The sequence below is a fragment of the Metopolophium dirhodum genome, chromosome 8 (assembly GCF_019925205.1).
Source record: "Metopolophium dirhodum isolate CAU chromosome 8, ASM1992520v1, whole genome shotgun sequence".
Taxonomy (NCBI): domain Eukaryota; kingdom Metazoa; phylum Arthropoda; class Insecta; order Hemiptera; family Aphididae; genus Metopolophium; species Metopolophium dirhodum.
In genome coordinates, this window is record NC_083567.1 from 31,576,246 (window position 1) to 31,597,503 (window position 21,258).

At 26.0% G+C, this 21,258-nt stretch overlaps 3 protein-coding genes across 7 annotated transcripts in view; 2 read left to right on the forward strand and 1 right to left on the reverse strand.

Moving 5' to 3' along the window:
• On the forward strand, positions 1–5,341 carry LOC132951047 (uncharacterized). Its single transcript, XM_061022739.1, has 2 exons — positions 1–159; positions 4,154–5,341. Exons 1-2 carry the CDS (start codon positions 123–125, stop codon positions 4,399–4,401), a joined length of 285 nt encoding a protein of 94 aa, XP_060878722.1. The 5' UTR covers positions 1–122; the 3' UTR covers positions 4,402–5,341.
• LOC132951045 (Bardet-Biedl syndrome 2 protein homolog) overlaps positions 4,567–21,258 on the reverse strand; it is a 23,507-nt gene continuing 6,815 nt past the window's right edge. For 4 of the 5 annotated variants that reach the window (XM_061022735.1, XM_061022734.1, XM_061022733.1 and 1 more), the window contains 11 exons: positions 14,874–15,062; positions 13,163–13,345; positions 11,172–11,394; positions 9,675–9,817; positions 9,409–9,456; positions 9,131–9,316; positions 5,907–6,065; positions 5,625–5,846; positions 5,383–5,549; positions 5,165–5,313; positions 4,567–4,702 (listed from right to left, as the gene is read on the reverse strand). In XM_061022735.1, coding sequence (XP_060878718.1) covers positions 4,602–4,702; positions 5,165–5,313; positions 5,383–5,549; positions 5,625–5,846; positions 5,907–6,065; positions 9,131–9,316; positions 9,409–9,456; positions 9,675–9,817; positions 11,172–11,394; positions 13,163–13,345; positions 14,874–15,062 — 1,770 coding nt within the window. In that variant the 3' untranslated portion in view covers positions 4,567–4,601. Of the gene's footprint in view, positions 4,703–5,164; positions 5,314–5,382; positions 5,550–5,624; positions 5,847–5,906; positions 6,066–9,130; positions 9,317–9,408; positions 9,457–9,674; positions 9,818–11,171; positions 11,395–13,162; positions 13,346–14,873; positions 15,063–15,191; positions 15,251–21,258 lie in introns of those variants that run through there. The other variant, XM_061022737.1, reaches the window with a different exon arrangement.
• LOC132951046 (uridine 5'-monophosphate synthase) overlaps positions 17,117–21,258 on the forward strand; it is a 5,084-nt gene continuing 942 nt past the window's right edge. Inside the window, exons 1-6 of the mRNA XM_061022738.1 lie at positions 17,117–17,488; positions 18,733–19,002; positions 19,196–19,318; positions 19,526–19,628; positions 20,681–20,966; positions 21,030–21,247. Coding sequence (XP_060878721.1) covers positions 17,348–17,488; positions 18,733–19,002; positions 19,196–19,318; positions 19,526–19,628; positions 20,681–20,966; positions 21,030–21,247 — 1,141 coding nt within the window. The 5' untranslated portion in view covers positions 17,117–17,347. The remainder of the gene's footprint in view (positions 17,489–18,732; positions 19,003–19,195; positions 19,319–19,525; positions 19,629–20,680; positions 20,967–21,029; positions 21,248–21,258) is intronic.

Consider the following 21,258-nt stretch of genomic DNA (forward strand, 5'->3'; position numbering starts at 1 on the left):
ACAATATACGTACGTACAATATATTTAACTTGTGTTGAGTACAACTCACTTACCTTACCTGCTTAGTATCTGCTTAAAGTTTTAATAAAATATATTAATTCGTATTTTTGTTATTAAACAAAATGTCAAAAACAACATCGTTGGACATCGACGGAATGAGTAAGTTAAGAAAATAATTAATTTATAAAATAAAATACTACGTTTAACTCAATTTTATAGATATTTCTATATTTAAATAAAATATTAAATAAGTTTTTTCACTAAATGGTCAAAAAAAAAAAAAGGTGGGTAAGTGGATGTCGCTCTACTGTACAGTAGGTTACAAGTGGGTCACTGTAATGGATGGTGTTAAATTTGAATTCAATGATATAATATCATTGTATAAGAAAAACGATTCTGAGCGAAAACGGTCAGTCAGCCTATGATATTACCAAGTATATTTGATGATATTATTGTGAATAAAGTAATTTATATATAACCTATTTACGTGGAACCTTGTTTTAAATTTTCAATCCTTAGCTATAAAAGTTGAACATTTTATACATTTTTAACTACAAAATAATTATCAAATTATAAATTTGATAAATTTTGTCAAAATTCAAACTTTTGCTTATAAAAAAAATTTGTTCTTATGTATTTTTAATTTTTTTCAACTGCTATTAGAACGATATATCAGGAGCTTTATATTACATTTTCACGCTTTTTTACCCAGCAAATAAAATTTTATTGATATTTACGAATTTTTAACTCAAAATAATTTGCTAATTTTCATGATTTTTCCATATTTTGTCAATTTATGAACTTTGAATGCTTAGAAAAAAAAACTGTGACTAAGGATTTTTCATCTGCCTTTGAAACAATATACTAGGAGCCTTCTATTAAATTGTCAAGCTTTTTTAACCAACAAATAAAATTTTATTGATATCTTTAGAAAAAAAACTAAAAAAAAATGGAAAATGAAAATGTCCCTAAACAGTTCAAAATAAATCAAAATATTTTGAAAATGTTATAGTGTATAGAAAATGCAAATATAAACAACCAGTGAAAATGTCAAGTATCTACGGTCAATTGTTTTAAAGTTACACCAAAAACCAAAATCGATTTTATCGAAAACAGATTTTGCGTAAAAATTCCTTTTTTTCCTTAATTGTTTACCCCCAAAAGTACCAACTAGATTCACTTTCCTATCAGAAAAGTTACTGTTGAAGAAAATCCAAGTACTTTTACTGTCCTAAAAGGTTAGGTTAAAATAAAAAAAAAACACATCATGGTAAAATCAATACATTCATCGCTTCGCTCAGAATCTAAAATAGAAATTCACTAAGCTTGGTCATTCCTTTTTTTCTTCAATAGTGTAGTTATTTGAAATCTGATTTTTGGAATTTTTAAATATATCTTTGAATTCTCAAGATTTTTCGTACTATTTACTTAAGAAGTGTCCAGTGGAGAATGAAGATACATGAAGATACAAACTTCTGATTTTAATATAAGAACCAAGGGGGGTTTACTCAGTGATGGTCAAACAGGGGGCCGAGTAAGGGATGATACTAATTTATATAAATGATTAATAATTTATATACCTATGTGTCAATATTTATAATTTTAGATTCTGAGGAGAGCGTATTGATTTTACAATTTTTTTTTTTTTTAATTTTTGTTTCTGTCATCATCGTTTGCGGGGCAGTAAAACTGCTTCGATTTTCTTCAACAGTATCTTGTTTTGTGGGAAAGTGAATCTAATTAGTGCAATTCCCAGCAGTTTTCAAAACTGGGAATTTTTACACAAAAACGGTTTTTGACAAAATTGTTTTCGGTTTTTAGTGTAACCCAGACAAAACAAAAGATATTTTCACTGAATGTTTATATTATAATTTTCTATACACTATAAAATTTTCAAAATATTTTGACTTGTTTTGAGCTGTTTACGGACATTCTCAGTATTTATTATAAATTATATTATTATCATATTATTTATTCGTTAGGTTAAAAAGCTTGAAAATATAATACATTATAATTTATCCTATATATTTTTATAATGACAGTTGAATAATATTAAAAATGCAAATTCACAATTTTTTTTTTATAATTATTGAAAGTTCAAATTTTGACAAAATACGTAAAAATCACGAAAATGTGCGAATTATTTTGAGTTAGAAATTCATAAAAATTTTCTTTTTAAATATAAGATTTAATTTGAAAATCTAATTGAAGATTCCTCATAACTCATAAGTTTGTCGACCCTTATCAAAAAAAGGGTCTAATACGGAAAGTCAAATTTAATTATTTATTTTTCGACAAAACCGATTTTGGTTTTTGGTGTAACTTTAAAACAAATAACCGGATACATTACATTTTAACTGGTTGTTTATATTAGCATTTTTTATACACGATAAATTAACAATATAAACTTTTATAGCTAAGGATTGAAAATGTAAAACGAGGTTTCATATAAATAGGTAAATAAATTATTTTATTTACAATAATATTATCAAAATTTATACTTCGTAATATCACTGACCGTCTTCTCTCAGAATCGTTTTTCGTATAATATAATGATATTATATCATTGAATTAAAATTTAACCCCAGCCATTACAGTAATCCATTTGTAACCTTACTGTGCAACAGAGCGACACCCACTTGCCCACCTCTTTTGAAATAGCTTAAGTATAATACTAGATCCAATACCTATTATATTTAGTTTATAATTTTATAATTTTGTAAAACCAATTTTTAGAAACATTATCCTTAATATATAGACATATTGATACTTAGGAATAACTACTCGTTTGAATTTTAAATTAGATAAGTACTTAAAAATGTTCAAGAAAATTATTCACTAAATAATTTATCGTAAAAAGCGAGGGTTCTCTTTAAAAACAGAAGATTGTATCACTCGCAGAACAATATTATCTTTAATTCTATTGAAAAAATCATAATTTGAAAAAATTAATAAATATATTCATTATTAAAGAAAAAATCGGGGTGAGCATGCTTGGTGAAACATCCTGTATATTTATACCGTATTAATATATTATATACACTATGACTATACAAGTCATACGACAACGGATACATTCTTTTACCTGAATTATGAAATTATATCATATTTACATAATTTGTGAATGTATCAATATTACGTATCTATACCAATATATAAATTTCCAAGTGTATTATGTTGCCGTTTTAAAGGATATAATAAATATAGCTACAATAATATAATTTAGGAAATAAATAAAATAATATTTACAATTTCAAATAGTTTAAGATTTTTAGTCCATAAGTACATTGACTAAACCTTTTGACTTTATAATATATTAATGCATTTTGCATGCATTCTGTTTGAGCTACCTATCAACTATGACCTAGATATACTTATCTATGTATATATTCTTATTTCTACTTATTATCTACCTATCTATAACCTATTTAGATTTTAGTTTATGTTTAATAATCAATTTTGTGAACATTTATTAAGAGGACGTTATACCCGCATGTGTTGTCTCCGTCTTACAAGTGCGTAACATGACAAATTTTACGCTCAACAGAACACGTGTAGCTCCGTTAGTTTAAAAATTAGAGTGAATTGACTCTATAAAATCTAAAGGTGAGATTTTATCCATGCAACCTTATGGGCTTTTTATTATATTTTAATTTTAACGCGAGTTATGAGTATTTTAAAATTATAAATTTTTTATACATCTTAAAATACTCATAACTCGCTTTAAAATTAAAATTTACTAAAAAGCCCATGAGGTAGCCTAGATAATAATCTTACCTTTAGATTTTATAAGAGGTCAGTTCACTCTATTTTTTAAATTAGAGTGAATATGTAAAGGTAAGATTATTATCATACAAAAATTCTGTTTATTTTAATCCAGTGTCAAAAATAAAGTCGTTGCGCACCGAAAGAGTTAAAATTTGGAAATTTCCCCAAACATTATATTTTTATAGTTCCTATTAAGCTATTCAAAAAAATGTCTCGTCATTTCAATTTAACGTCGTCTGGCTGAGATATTAATAGTTGTAGAAAGCTACATTCAAGACCGGACACATTGTATACCTACCTATATTATATACCTATGTATTATATTATTTATTTGTAGGTATATTGATTTATGGAGCACTGATGTAAATATTATTTTTGTTCTTAGGTGCTGAGGAGAAAATCGAACAAATTAAAATGATGCGAGATTTGATTCGTCTCAAAGAGAAGTCTGGGGATGGATGTAACTCTGCGTTTCAAAAGATCGGGAAGAAAAAAAACCTTATCAGCGACACAGTAATGTCTGCTGTGTTTGTAACTAGTTTCGTTTTGATTGTGGCAATGGCATTATATTCGTTTCGGACTCTATACCTTGCCATACAGAAAAAATTTCCTTCCCAACACACAGAATTGTAATAACAGACACAAAAAAATGATTTATTTATAAATAATTATTTTAACGTAGACATTTACTTAAATATTGTAATATGTAGGTAGTTTTAAATTTGAATATAAAGATTATCATCCTAAAAAAAAAATACAATAATATTTAAAAAATATCCTATTAATATTGTACAATATGTCTTTGAGACTTTAGTTTTAAACTAAATTAACACTTATTTATTTCCAGTTTCTATTAGTTTTTTTAAAATTGTCATATTTTCTGAAGCCACAGCTTGTCGATAAGAAGTTATTGTATCTGTTCTGTTATTGTTTACTAAAATAACAAAATTACATTGTATTTATAACTTTTAATTTAACTTATTATAATATAATGTAAAACAGTATTATATAGACACTAGTAAATAGAAATTACTAAATATTACCAACTATATAAGAATATGTTAATATAATAGGTATAAATAAACATAAGTCATAACTAATAACTATAATAAGTATAAACAACTCGAATATTGTATAAATTGATTTTATAATTTTATATTGATTGGATTCTCATTTCTCGTAAAATTGATTTTCAAAATGGTAAAATTATAACGAAATTCAGGAAACTGAGCGTCAGAAAAACATTTAAATTATAGACATACACCTACTGTTGGGTTGCATACGCCTGTACCTACTTAATGTATATGTTTACTCATCTTTACCTATAGTAAGCTTAATATATGTATTGTTTATACTAATATTAATATCTATGTATTTTTTTTAAATTATTACTAACCTCTAAGTCGAGAAGCATTCTGTATAATATTATTTATTTTCTTCAGTGTAACTAACAATTGTTCATGGTTTTCACACGTAACTTGATGATTTTGAATCATTTGTTTATCGATATGAAATATATCGTTCAAACATTTTTCCATATTGGACCTTAATAAAAAAACCTCAAACAATTTAAGTAATATGTTGATAGTTGAACAAAAAAATAATCCTTCTTACGTGTCATCTAAAAGCCGAAAGTCTTCTGCTTGAACAATGAGATTTTTCAACAAAGCTGAACTATCGGCTATCGAAGCGTTCAATTTAACTGCGTTCTGCTGGAGAGTCTTAACACTTAGTATACTTTCCCATAAATCATCAAGAACTTTGGGGAATTCTGCTAGAGACTATAATTAAAAACAATTAATAAACATTATTCATTAGACACATTTTAACCTATTGTAGTATTAATCCTAACTCACATCAATTTGATCAAGGTTAAGATATGATGCTAGCGTCTGTACAATATCGGCTGTAAAGTTTATGTTCCCTGAATATATCAACATCACCTCTTTTTCAAACGTTACACAAGTAAGAGAAGAATCTCTCAACGACTTTATTGCTATTTTCCAAAAGTCTTGACCGTTGGTTTTAACAGGAGTTTTTTGGGGCACAATAAAATTTTGACTTAGCCATAAATCCAGCTTGTAAAAATAAATAAAAATTATTCTGAATACAAACAAAATTTATAAATATATTCTTACTCTTTGAAACCTTTCAACTAAACGAAATTTGACAAAACTTTTGGGAATATCTTCATTTTCTGGATAAGAAACTAATAAATACATTGAAAATTTTGGCAACTGCCGGGTAAGTTCAAAAACGTGAAATTGATCATTATCCACACTTGATCCAACAAAAGCCTAAAAATTAAAATAATATTTTCGGTTTTAATTTACTCATATTGATTTTAAAAATTATTACATATTTTAATTTTATAGAGCGTCCAATTTGTAAATGGTTTTTTAATGAATTGGGTCTATAATATACAATATTTATCTCATATTTTTTTTAATGATTTTTACATATATTTCATATAGCATTTATATATTAGTTTAAATATAGTAGGTATATTAAATATTACGAATTTAACTAAAGCAGATATTAACAATTAATATGTGACTTTAATATAATTTATTTAATTAAAATATCCACAATACGGTTTATATAATTACAATTTCAGAAAATACATAGGTATTTTCGTAACCTTATAAATTATAAATTATAATTATCATCGGTAAGTAGGTACGAATACTCGGCTACTCGGCATACTTATAAATTTAGGTAGGTAAATTCATTATATTACTGCTAAACTCGCAGGCTTATCAAAATACCAAAACCGGGAATTCTCTCTGCTGTATAGTAGCCGATCGTTGGTGTCCTCGTGTACCTCGTCCTCGTGATTGAGTAGGTAACTGCTGTAATGGAAAGTTTACCCAATGATTGTACTATTGTAGTATAATCCATAGTCTATACGACTATAAACCTAGATTGTAATCGATGTATTAAAGTTTAATTCGATGATATGTAGCCTGTAGCCATGTAGGTAGTAGGTATACGAAAATTGATACTGGGCGGAGACCGTTTGCCAGACTAATTTATCTACTATATATAACGTTATCATACCTATAGGTATTATACTATTAGGTTGCACTTTAATATTTTGAAAACATCATAGTGTATAATATAGTTAATAAGTACCTAATAACAATATACGTAATATTGAAAAGTTTCAAGTCCCTATTTATAACTAGTTATAAGAGTAATATTTTTTGAATAACAATAACAGTCAACTACATAGTTAGGTACTATATGATTTTATTAAATAATAGTTTTTGGTTTTAATATTCGATTTTAGGAAGTGTCATCAATATGGGTGGCTGCTTTCATCAAAATAATGTTACATTATTACCTGTCATATTTGTTACTTTTAACCTATATTCTTATTGTATTTTATGATACATATTGTATATTGCTTGTAAAAATAAAAATAATATTCGATTTCATCAAAAATTAGAACTTTAAGTTGCTAGTATTAGAAAACTTCATTACATTTTCAAGCGGTATCCATTAAAATTCATAATTATATGAATTTGTATCTAATTTCCAAATAATTTATGAATTTCTGTGACTTTTGACGAATTTTGTAAAAATGTGAACTTATAAGATAGGTACTTACATAATGAAAATAATTGGGCACATGTAATTTTGACATTTTTAATTGCTATATATATAAACTATTAGGAATATTGTATTAGCTTAAATATTTGTATCATCATTTATATAAAAAAAATTTTTTTTAATTTCAAATTTCTGCAATTAGCTGAACATTATTCTACTTTAAAACTTCATTGTGTATAGAAAATTCAAATTAATTTAATATTGGAATGTTTCAAGATTCTACAATTAAGATTTTTGAATTACCTACAGAAAAATAACAAAAATTGTTTAAGCTACAAAATTTATTATTTTATAAGTTAATAACCTATAAAGCCTTTTTACGACTATCAAGGGTAAATATCATCAATATTTCATCAAATGCTCATAAAAAAAATAATCTGACTTTATGAAATTAATTTTTTTTGTTCCAGTAAGAACCTTGTATTTACTTTTGAATTACAATAAAATAACGAATTGATTTCTTTAAAATTTGGTGTTACGTAAATATTCTCTTTTTTCCGAATTTTTCATTTGTTTTTTCCCGCGATAATTAAAAATTACATGACATTTTCCACTTTAGAGTCTACAAGCTTATCTCGCTATAATTGATGTCAAGTTTTTAGTCTAATATTCTATATAATATATATACTATTAATATTATAGAGACTTTATATGTACCTACATATATACGCTTACATTACGACAAGTGTTTCTGATAGTCTAAATTGAAAATATTTGTAGTTATGTTTTTAGTGCAGTTCGTTTTAAAGTTTAAACTATAATCAATGTGAAGCATCGTTTAAAAATAAAAAAATTAAATTTAAACCACCTGAAATGTTTTATAATTATTATTAAAATACTATTTATATACTATTATTATTGCAAATTGCAATTATTATCTTATATAAAAGTATGTGTGTTATTTGTATATAATTAATGGATGTAGCGGATGTCAAGTATAAACGAATTTGCGAAAGTAATTAATCAAAAATTACAATAAAAACTAAATATTTGTATATCTACTTTTATCACTCAAGAATTAATTTTTTGATTCAAAAAATAAAGTTTTTTTTAACATTTTTTAATTTTTCTCTATTATATTTTATTTAAAATTAGTTAATAAAGACAACCAATCAATGTAATTCATAATATGATTTAAGATAATATATTCTATAAATTATAGACTACCTATAATGTATTTTTATTGGATGTAAAATTATATTTTAATTTTTTAATAACGTTTATTTTAATTTTTAATGTGGTTCTCAATGAAAAGCTGATAAAAAAAAAACAATACGTAGATAAAAAGGTTTCCGACGCCTATTGTAGATAATTGGAGAATTGTAGTATAATATTATAATGCACTAATTATATACACTGCATAAGGATAAACTATAATATTATCTATCCCAACAGTTAATGAAATAACAATTCAACGTTATAAAGAGTTCCCACAAACAAAAATCCCCTTAGCTCTCTGCCTCTTTGACTCTCTATAATATCAATATAATATCATCTATTATCAATTCTGTATAATAATATAAATTATAATTTATAATCTACCAAGAAGAAGGAAAAAAATGGACAAGAGACACTCTACCTAAAAAAAGTTGGTTACAATTATTTTATAATTATTAAATATTATTATTATTAAATAATTGAAATTGGTTTTATTAAAAATATATATATATATATATATATATATTAAATTCACAAAGTTCAGTTTTTTTTTACTTTTGTAGCTATAATTTATCAGACCAACACTTACTCGAATATGAATGTCCAGAAGTATATCTTTCGGAGGTAGTAAAGTGATTTTCAATTCAGATGAAATAGACTCCTTATCAGGATGTACAACATGTGTTTCATCTTCAAAAATACCTTCGGCAAACACTGTGACTGCTTTTAAAATCATTGAATTGTTAGTTGACAATGTAAGTAATACACATGGTTCCTATACAAACGAATATATACTGAATAATGAAATTATATTAATCACGCCATCACAAAACTATTAATAAAGATCAAAAATCAAAATAAACATACAATGGTTTCTTCCGAAACTGATATTTCAGTGATGAGCCGCGTGTCTCCCTAAACAACGATATCACAATGATAAAATCACATTAAATATTACATGACATTCGTACTTAGTATTGGCACATCATAATTTGAATTGTTAATCAGACATTTTTCTCTCAAAAACGTTTAAAAAAGATCATTTTTTCTTTCCGTGATAAATATTAAAATTAGTCAGAGTTTTGATATCATATTAAAAATGCACAATAATAAAGCGACAAAAAAAATCTTACTGGAATGCCCTGGCCTTCATTAGAGGCCTTAGTGTAGTTATTTAATTCTGACATGAGTATTTGTCTCTTTTGTAAAAGATCGTGAATAATATTTGTTTGCACACCAGATTCTACCCTTAAACTTGTACTATCGTATCCTCGGACTAGAAAACCATGTTAATGACATTAGTTATAACAAATAATAGCAACAATATTCAGGGCCGGATTTAGACTATCAGATGCCCGGAGCAAATCTTTTTCTTTAAATATTTTATTTCTGATCTATTGGTTTATTATAATTTTTTTTAATATTGTGTTTTAATTTTTAATTTTCACTGCTGTTATTTTTATTGATTAATTATTATTATTATTATTATTTTACGTCCAATAATTGTCCCCAAGTCCAAACAGCTACGTCCATTTGTCCTAGATCGGTTTGGGGGGCATCCGGATGCCGAAGTACTTATCTATAAAAAAAAAAATTATAATTAAATAAGTGATGAACTGCATTTTTTTATTATTTTTTGATATTATAGACGACTTTGCAGAGAAAAAATCAAAATAAAATATTTATATTTATCTAATTATATTGATTACAATTAATAACATTCATTTTTAAATTTTCGAATCCAAAAGATCGCCGATATTGTCGTAAAATTTTTATAATAATAAATAATAAAATAAAATGTAATAAAATTTTTTTATTTATTTAGTTATCTAATTATCTTGATTACAGTTATAATAATAACATGCACTTTAAAATTTTCGAATTTAAAAGATCGTCGATATAATATATAGTCATGATAACCTTCCAATAATTCTGAACTCTGAAGAAAAGACATTAAAACAGTAAAATTGTCTAAGTATGTGAGAAAAAATTGAATAGTTGAGAAATATGTAAAAACATGTATTTATGACAAAATATGTAAAATCAAATATAGTTATATATCGTTTTATCAAAAATCTTGTGAAACAAATTTATCACTTGCCGAAATTAGTTTATCATGTCGCAGAGAAAATATGTATTTACATATAAAACCGAGCCCTATATATAAATTATAAAATCAATGATAATGTTCATAATACAACTATAATAATGGTATCGTATCGTACCGTACTTTAGTGTCTACGTAATTGTATATTACGTAGTTGGTAGTTACTACCGAATTTTATCAATTTTATGAGGAAATGAGGAATCAACATAAATATTTGACATTAATAATATGAATATTAACATTTTGATTGAAATCATATTGCCCATATAGTAAGCATAAATAATATGAATAAGTATAATTGTTTTTGATATTGTATTTTAATTATTAGTTTTCACTTCTTATGTTTGTATTGATTGATTTATTATTTATTTTACGTCCATTTGTCCCTATTCCAAACATCTGTTGCCCGGGGCAAGTGCACTTAAAACCTTCCGTAAAATCCGGCACTGACAATTGACATATTTAATATTTATTATTTTATAAGAAAATAAATTTAAAATTATAGTATACATTAATTGTATACCTTCACCAGCAATCGAAACTACAATCATTTGACATTTTCCGGCTCTTATGTAATCTCCAACAACTACACCAGCAATGCTATTAGATAATACATCTCTAAAAATTACTTCTCCGGTAATAGAGTTGCGTGCATCTACTTTTCCATTTGACCATCCAGTTATTAATTCTTCTTTTCCATCTCCATCTAAATCATATTTTTCGAGGAAATTCACTGAACTTTTTGACTAAAAATTATTATAATTAAAAAAAAACCAATCACAAATCACAATATTAGTTTTATTAATTTTTAAATTAAACTATGAATCCTTATAATAAAATATATTTTACTTATATAAAACATAAATTGCTTGCAAATCGAGTAATATACTAATATGTATATTGTATAAATGTATTTAATGTAGTAATACAAAAAAAAAAGGTGGATAAATGGATGTCGCTCTGCTGTACAGTAGGTTACAAGTGGGTCACTGTAATGGATGGTGTTAAATTTGAATTCAATGATATAATATCATTGTATAAGAAAAACGATTCTGAGCGAAAACGGTCAGTCAGCCTATGATTTTACCAAGTATATTTGATGATATTATTGTGAATAAAGTAATTTATATAATATTATAACCTATTTACTCGGAGCCTTGTTTTAAATATTCAATCTTTAGCCATAAAAGTTAAACATTTTATACATTTTTAACCACAAAATAATTAATAAATTATAAATTTGATAAATGTTGTCAACATTTGAACTTTAAATGCTTATAAAAAAAATTGTGCCTATGTATTTTTAATATTTTTCAACTGCTATTAGAACGATATATCAGGAGCCTTATATTACATTTTCACGCTTTTTTACCCAGCAAAAAAAAAACTAAAAAAATTGAAAACTGACAACATCCGTAAACAGCTCAAAAAGAGTCAAAATATTTTAAAAATTGTATGGTGTATAGAAAATGCTAATATAAACATTCAGTGAAATTTTCAAGTATCTAAATTCGTTCATTTTTGAATTACAACTAAATAAGGAAATCGCTACATGAGAAATCGAGTGAATATCAAATGTTGTAAAAATATAAATTTCAGACGCTCATAAAAATTTAATTTAAGTTTCTTCTAGACATTTTTTTTTTGATAAAGGTAGACAAACTTATGAGGAATCTTGTATTACATTTTCAAATCTTAGATTTAAAAAGAAAAATTTTTATGAATTCTCAACTCAAAATAATTTGCTATTTTTCGTGATTTTTCCGTATTTTGTCAAAATTTGAACTTTAAATGCTTATAATTAAAAACTGTGACTAAGGATTTTTAATTTTTTTCATCTGCCTTTGAAACAATAACCTAGGATCATTCTATTAAATTTTCAAGCTTTTTTAATCAACAGATAAAATTTTATTGATATTTATAGAAAAAAAAACTAAAAAAATTGAAAACTGACAATGGCCGTAAACAGCTCAAAAAGAGTCAAAATATTTTGTAAATTTTATGGTGTATAGAAAATGCTAATATAAACATTCAGTCAAAATTTCATGTCCCTACGGTCATTTGTTTTAGAGTTACACCAAAAACCAAAATCGATTTTCTCGAAAACAGATTTTGCGTAAAAATTCCCGTTTTTCCTTAATTTTTCTTTTGTTTTTCACGTCGCTTGTGAAAACTACTGGGAAATTTTTGACCCCCCAAAGTACCAACTAGATTCACTTTCCTATCAGAAAAGTTACTATTGAAGAAAATCCAAACACTTTTACTGTCCTTAAAGGTGATGACAGACACAAAAATAAAAAAAAAAAATAAAAAAAAAACACACATCATTGTAGAATCAATACATTCATCGCTTCGCTCAGAATCTAAAAAAAACACACATCATTGTAGAATCAATACATTCATCGCTTCGCTCAGAATCTAAAATAATAATAAATGTAAATACTAATGTTTATGAAAATAAATATACAATCTGTTAAAAAACCTACTTATCTACTAATTATTATTTATTTTTACCTTGACTCTCCACGCACGCCGAAATTTATCGTATACACCAACAGTTCCATTGTCTAATGCATAAGCAAATCTTCCAATAGAAAAACTTATTAATGAACAAATTGATGAAGTTTCAGATATTTCATTTACAATTATATCATCTTTAAATTCCCTAATTTCATAATCGTCAGAACCCACGAGTAACTGAAATGTAACAAATGTATATTTATTATTATTAATTTTTGTATAGTACCTACCTATATTATTACAATTAAGTTATGATACAGGGTGTTTCACACTGTAATTATGCAAATGTTATCATGCTCAATGCTCAGTGCTCACCCAGTCACTTTTTAGTAAATAATTGTTTTTTACTTTCTTGATTTTTAATCAAGGAAGTATGGTAATTGAAATGAAAAAAGTCTGAATTTTGAAAACTTAAAAAATTTGTGTTAAATAGGAAAATAAATAAAAATGTAACTTAGTAATGATGAGTAGGTGGGTCATTTATCTAGCTTTAATATAAAATATTAAAGAGAGAGATTAGATATCACACCCAAGCGGTATAACCACTTGAATCCATAAAAACAATGGAGTGAACAGTCCAAAAATTTCTATTTTTTAATTTTTCTCCTAAGCTATGATAGCTAGAAAGTTGGTTGATAACACATTAAAAAGGGATCATCAAGTAGATACTAAATAGGAAATTAAATTTTTTTTTAAAAATCATTTAATTTTTCACAGATAAAAAAAAAGAGTTATTTTTCGCTAGATTTTCATTTAGCGGGGTAGATTTCCGAAACTGGAGAATGGATTTGTTGTTTGAGGTCTTGTTAGATTCATATTGGCTAGGAGAAGTGCAGTGAAGATTTTCAGAACTTTATCCAATCGTTAAAATTCACTACAAAGCTGTAAAGCTGAAAAACATCAAAAAACGCCGAATAAAATTTGTTTTAATTTTTTTTTAATGTTCTGTAATAAATCAATTATTAAAGATAAAGTTCTGAAAATCTTCACTACACTTCTCCTAACCAATGTGAATCTAACAAGACCCCAAACAACGAAATCCGTTCTCCGGTTTCGGAGATCTATCTCACTAAATGAAAATGAAAATGATTTTTTGTGGGGCAGTTCACACCGACATTTTTCTGGATTCGAATTGTTATACCGCTTGGATGTGATATCAGTTAATACATTTCTAAAAATTAAAAATCAAGAAAGCTGACTTGCCGATCATTGACTTGGCAAGCATTTTTTAATACCTATATTATTCTATTATATCCTCCCCCGCCGGCCCCACCTACCGTTGAATATGGTACTAATGAGTGATTTCTTTCAACTAATCTATATCATTATACTATCTCAGTGATGAGTGATGAGTTTTGTCAGTCATCATATAAGTTTTAAATTTAAATGCATGGTTTTAACTAAACCCGAGTTACGTACCTACGTCTTTTAATAAGAGTGAGAGATAAAAGAATAAAATGCATCTCAGAATTTGCTACAAATGTATATACCATGTACCTAGTCATACATTTAAATATATTCCTATTGGCTATTATATAAACATATAATAATGATATTATAAATAGAAGCATAATATATAATATATATTATAATACTTAGTACCTAGTTTACCAGTACATTAGTATACCATTGTGATTTTTTAAATATTTTATCGATTTGTTAATAATTTAGTACAAGATTAAAATAGATCATTAATTATATTAACCTCATTAGAACCATCCAAGTCTATATCCATGACAATAATAGATCTGACGTTGTCACCGGTTACTGTCCATAATAATTCATTACCTTTGAAATCAAATGCTTGAATCGAACAATTGCCACCGATAATAATTGCTGGATCTTTCATAGAATTAAGTTTGCCAATAGCAATTGCTGCAACACCATCAGGTATCTGTAAAACGATTACATTAAAATGCTTGGTATAATGGTATACCTAATAAAAATTATAATGTTATAATTTATATAGTTAAATAAAAAAAATGAACTAATAATAAGTTTTTTTTTTTGAATGCGTGATCACCTTTTGGAGAAATAAAAAATGGTTCAATTTTAAACAGTGAGGTTTGCTTTTGACAAAACAATGGATCTAATTGGTACTTTCCTGGGTAAAAACAAAAAAAAATCTCAGTAGTTTTTAAAATATCTTAGATGTCGAAATAAAACAAAAAGAAAGAATGAAAAACAGAAATTATTACGCAAAACCAGTTTTTGACAAAATAGATTTACTTATTTTGTTGTACCTATAACTCAAATACGAATAACCATATTATATTATAAATAGGTAGGTACATGCAATTTTTCACCAAATGTTTATAATAGCATATTTTATACCATAGATAAATTTTCAAAATATTTTGATTCTTTCTGAGCTATTATTTAAGTAAATATATTACTATTATAATAGCATTATAAATTATGTAGGTAGTAGGTATCATTACCTATAAATACCTATACTTATATACTTATAGTAATATAGACTGACAGACCATGTCTGAAGATTAGAAGACTGTGTCTTCGCCCACAATCATTTATACAATGATAGGTATCTATATAATGATTTATCATTGAATTCAAATTTAACACGTATAACGACATAACGTTATTGCCGTTACTTACTCGCAATTCCGATACTTTAACTCGACAGTCGACACCTATTTTAAAGCACAGCGATTACCTAATCCCCCCCCCCTTTTTTCATTGTAGAATTTTGATAACACTCTTCTCCCCTATTTTCACTATATAATTGTCAATAATATATAGGTAATTATTATTTGCATCAAGTGGAAGGTTATTTTTTCCGGGTAAAATTGGCTGCGCGCTTCAATATGGAGCAACATCGTTTGCCTATAACGTATCAATAGTTTATTTTGAAGAAAGCATATATTATCTAATATACAATAGATAGGTACTAGGTAGTAAAAAATAAATTTTATATTTTGGCCCAAAAATTTTACTTTTAACTATCTACCCACTTAGGCCTATGCAGAGGGAAAAACATGTATCCAATAGTAAAATTTGTAGAGAACTGTCTTGAACCAGCGGCGGATCCAGGGCTTAATTTTGGGAGGGACATGGGGGGAAAAAGTACAAAAAGTTCCAAAATTAGCTACAAAATTGGCTATAAACACAGTGTAAAACAAAAGAAAACTATGCTGATTGGAGGGGGGGTCAAATGCGCCCTTTGCCATCCCCCTAGATCCACCACTGTTTTTATTCACATCGAAAAATACATAATACCATTGATTATACATAGTATACAATATATTATACATGTACTTATACTTATACAATATAATATTATACATTTATATTTTATACACACTGTGTATAATCAATGATAATACATAATCATTAATAAGTTATGACAATAACAAAGTTTTAAGTATTAAATATCCATATATAATAAATAATATACAATATTATAGTCTGTAAAAGTTATTGCCTAGTAAGTGTTGTAACTAACTTAACTTTTTCATTGAAAAACATTTTTTAAATTTTCTGCGAAAATATAGTGAAACAACGCCATCTATGAGGGAAATATCTATAAATCTTGCAATTTATTTTGGATGACGGATTTTTGTTGCGTCAGTTTAGTCTGTAAATAGTTTATTCCTTTCGGCTATGGCCTTTCAGTAAAAAAACTAAAAATGTGGTTTCCGCTTGCCACTTGTTAACACAGCGTGTGGCGTGGCTAAGATGATCGATATATATTTATTTAATTTTGAAATACGTACAAAATTGCAATGAAAAGTCTCCAAGGATGGTGAAAAATAAACTTAATAAGATGTTATAATATATTTAAATTAAAAATTTTATAAATTAAAATATCCTATATTAATGTATAATAAATTTAATTTTAATTAATTGAAAATGTGACGCTATCAAATTGTAAAATGATTTATGGCGCGTACCTTTGATAATGTTATCTAAACTAAAGCCTTACATTTCAAGTTCTTGTAAGGTGAAGTGTGAGTGTTTGACTATCTACCTTTTGCTGTTTGTTTTTTAACCCTTGGACCTGTTTCTTTCTGCAATCATTATCCAATGACGTGGGTAGTGTGTTCGACGCTTGTAGTGTATTGCATAAACAGTCTAATCCGTAGTTCGTGCAACACGTGTTTGAATTGTTCAAATTAAATTTTTTTCTAATCAAAAACTAATTTTTAAATTTTAAATATGGCTGTTGATCGTCGTTCTATTATTACTAATCTTTATGATATAAACGCATTGAAATTTGGTACATTTAAATTAAAATCAGGTGAATTATCAAAATATTATTTGGATTTAAGAGTGATTGTGTCGTACCCAAAAATACTAGTAAGTTTTAATGATTTTTATTCAAGACAACACTATTTACTATCTACGTATGTTGTTTCAATGTCCTACAAAATAATAAATCAAATTTGCATACAGCAGTAACCAATTTTCTGTTTTTAGCTTTAATATTGTAGTGAACTGACCCAAGTATTATCAAACTTTAAGGCAAGAACATTATTTGTCTTTGTATCTAGGTATTAATGATATTTCAAATTTTAAGTGAGTTGTATGAAGCTGTAGGACAGAGACTTGTAGCTCTAAAAAACACTATAATATGCACTAAAAAAAATTTTTCCTTGAACTAATTTAAAACAGTTTAAAAAAAGCTTAAAAAATACCTAAAATAAGACGAACAATTAGATACCTTCATAATATAATTATGTTATACCATGACCATATAAATAAAAAACACTTTTAGTTTTAATGAAACTTCTATTTATTGAATAACTACAAATGTAAAATAAATCCCAAACAGAACGTGTGTTTGACTGGTTAAAAACACACATAATGTGAAATGTGAGTATGACAGGTAGCTGTGGCTACACCTGTATTACCATGTAATGCGTATCAGTCCGTGACAATTATCTATTTATAAATAAAATTAATAAACCGAAAATGATTCTAACAGGCCAACCTAGAACGTATCTAGGATTAACCAGTAGGTAAATAATATTATGATAAAAAATAAATTTAACTCTTAGAAAAATAATATTAAAATATTGATTGTAATTATTAGTATTAATAAACTACTTATTTTTGAATGATTAGGTTGTGTTATGACCTAATTAATTAAAATATGTATTATAAGGTATAAAATGAAAGAAAAATAAGCAAAATATGCATTTAATGTAGAATAAAAATACAAAACTATCTTGGTTTTAGCATAAAATGTATTTGTTTCTTACTCTGCTATTTTTGTGATTTTGTAAATCAAATATGCAAATGATACAAGTCCTTTGACCTTAATAAGTAAGTACCTATATAAAATATTGCAATTTAAAAATGCTAATATCTCACTTAAGAATCAAAATATTGTAAAACCCCAACATACAGATCATCTGAACATATTCTTTAGGTTTGATAATTGGTCATTAAAACTAACAACATTACATTGGTTTTGCTAAATGCAAATTTATTATATTACACATTTGTAACACAAAAACAACACATGCAGGTATACCGTGTTAACATCTTATTAATACTAGTAGGTACCTCCTAAATAAATTTTTACAACATTTTTTTAGAAACAAGTTTGCACCCTTGTGTCAAACACTATCCTCAAAGATGATGCTAACTCTAAAAATCAAGTGCGTTTATGTGGTGTACCTTACACAGCTTTACCTATAGCTACTATAGTATCAATAGATACCAATTTACCAATGTTAATTCGCAGAAAAGAACAGAAAACATATGGTACAAAAAAATTGATTGATGGTGAATATTCTTGTGGTGATGATGTAATTGTAATTGAAGATGTAATTACAAGTGGTGCTAGTATTTTAGAAACCGTAATTGTAAGTATTATAATCACAAATTGAAATTTATTAATAGTTAATACTCTTAATATTATATTTTATTTATTATAACTCTGAACGTAATATACAATTAAAATTAAATTTTAATATTATTTTATATTTATGATATTATAGTTTTAAATGTAATTTAATTTTCGGTACTTTACTAAAAAGCCTATATGTATTGTTTTAGGATTTGGAGAAAAGCAATTTAAATGTATCAAATGTTATTGTTTTAGTAGATAGGCAACAAGGAGGCATGCAACGTTTAAGTGAGAGAGGACTCAAGATCAATAGTTTGTTCAGCATTACTGAAGTAAATTTTAAATCAAATTTATATTATATGTATATTAATTCATGTTATGATATAATTTGATTACGGATAAGAACATATTACTCTCAAATCTAATTATTAAAATATTTAAAGTTAAGAGCTTGAATTAAATAAAATAAATAATTTAAATACTTTTTTATAAGTTAATAAAATAAATATTCAATCTAATAATTTGTATCTTATGTTTAGATTGTAACAATACTTAAAGAAGCAGGGAAATTAAGTGATGAAGTTTATCAAAGCGTTTTAGATTATGTTATACATAATCAAATTCAACCTGCAAAAGAATGTGGTAATAATTGAATTATACTTGGATTTGGGCAATGGTTTAATATGTTGTCTACAAATATTTCTATTTCAAATCCGATGGATTAGTAAGATACATATTTAGATTTGGGGGACCTGAATTTTTTTAGATTATTTATAATTGGAACACGGTTTGTATGCATTAAAAATCAACCAAATATGCGCTAAAAAATCTTAAATATGCATAATTGTATACACTATAAAATCTTAAATATGCATAAATTAAATATATGCACTAAAATGTTCCAATATGCACTCAAAAATTAGGAAAAAGACATTTATTTTCTGAATATTTAATTAAAATAATAAATTTAAAATTATAGAACACTACTATATACTCCGTGCCACGAGATAAGTAACCTGCTACGCGCATGCAGACTGACGGCAGTGACCGTTCCAAGGCCCCGTTTCCCCCCACTTTACAACATAATACATACTAATAGTATTAAGATTTTTTTAATTTTATTATGTTCTGTTGACTTACACTTGACTCCAACATTAATTTGATTTGGAAGACAAATAAAAAAGTACTGAATAATATATCATAATTATAATGTATTTAACGTTAGTATAAAATGGCCAAAAAGTATTTGTTTTTTAATATATTACTATGTAGTATAATATATTTTATAATGTAGATAGCATACTAAACTAATGTGCAATATCTGCTTTATATTTTATGATAATTTTAACTTAAAACTAAGATTTTTTTTTATTAATTTATCAAAATAACAAATTTAGAAACTATATTTTGTTTAATATTTGAAAAAAACTCTCTTTGTTATTTTTTACTTTACTCTCACCTGGTTATACCTAGGGTTGATAGCTGTTTTCGGTAATCAGTCTTACATTAGTATACCTGTTATTGCTCAAATACTGTTTAAATGGTATACCATAATACATCCAGTTATATATAATATATATATAATATATCCAGTACTGCAATACCATTAACCCTAATTATACCACTGGTATTTCTGATTATGTGCATATTTTATAGTTATTACTTATTTAACACTGTTTTTTTTTTTTTTTTAGAAAAACCATTAAGAACAAAACTAGAGTTTAAAGAAAGAGCTGAATTATTAGAAACTTCTAAAATAGCTCAGAAAATCTTTAAGATAAGCTTAGAAAAGAAAAGTAACTTATGCGTAGCAGTTGATGTTGATACAGCAGACAAACTTTTAGATATTGCTGAAAAAGTAGCACCACACATTTGTATTTTAAAAACTCATATTGATGCCATTAATGGTGTCACAGATGATACTATTAATGATTTAAAACTCTTAGCCAAACAGTATAACTTCCTTATAATGGAAGATAGGTAATTAAAATGTTAGTTATTGGTTTCAACATATTAATATTTAATTTATTTCTATGATTACAGAAAAATGGCAGATATTGGTAATACTGTTAAATTGCAATACAAAAAATTAGTTAATTGGGCAGATTTAGTAACAGTACATAGTGTTTCTGGTGGCATGATGTTAAAAGGCATTCAAGAGGTGATAAATGAAAACACAGACTCGTTAGATAGCCGGGGTGTGTTTATTGTTGCAGAATTAAGTTGCAATGGAAATTTAATATCGGAACAATATATCAAAGGTAAGTTATAT

Bases quoted from the DNA above. Each gene is read 5' to 3' on its own strand.
- LOC132951047 (XM_061022739.1), top strand. From the start codon at position 123: ATGTCAAAAACAACATCGTTGGACATCGACGGAATGA. The intron at 160-4,153 runs GTAAGTTAAGAA...TTTTGTTCTTAG, and splicing joins GTTGGACATCGACGGAATGA to GTGCTGAGGAGAAAATCGAA.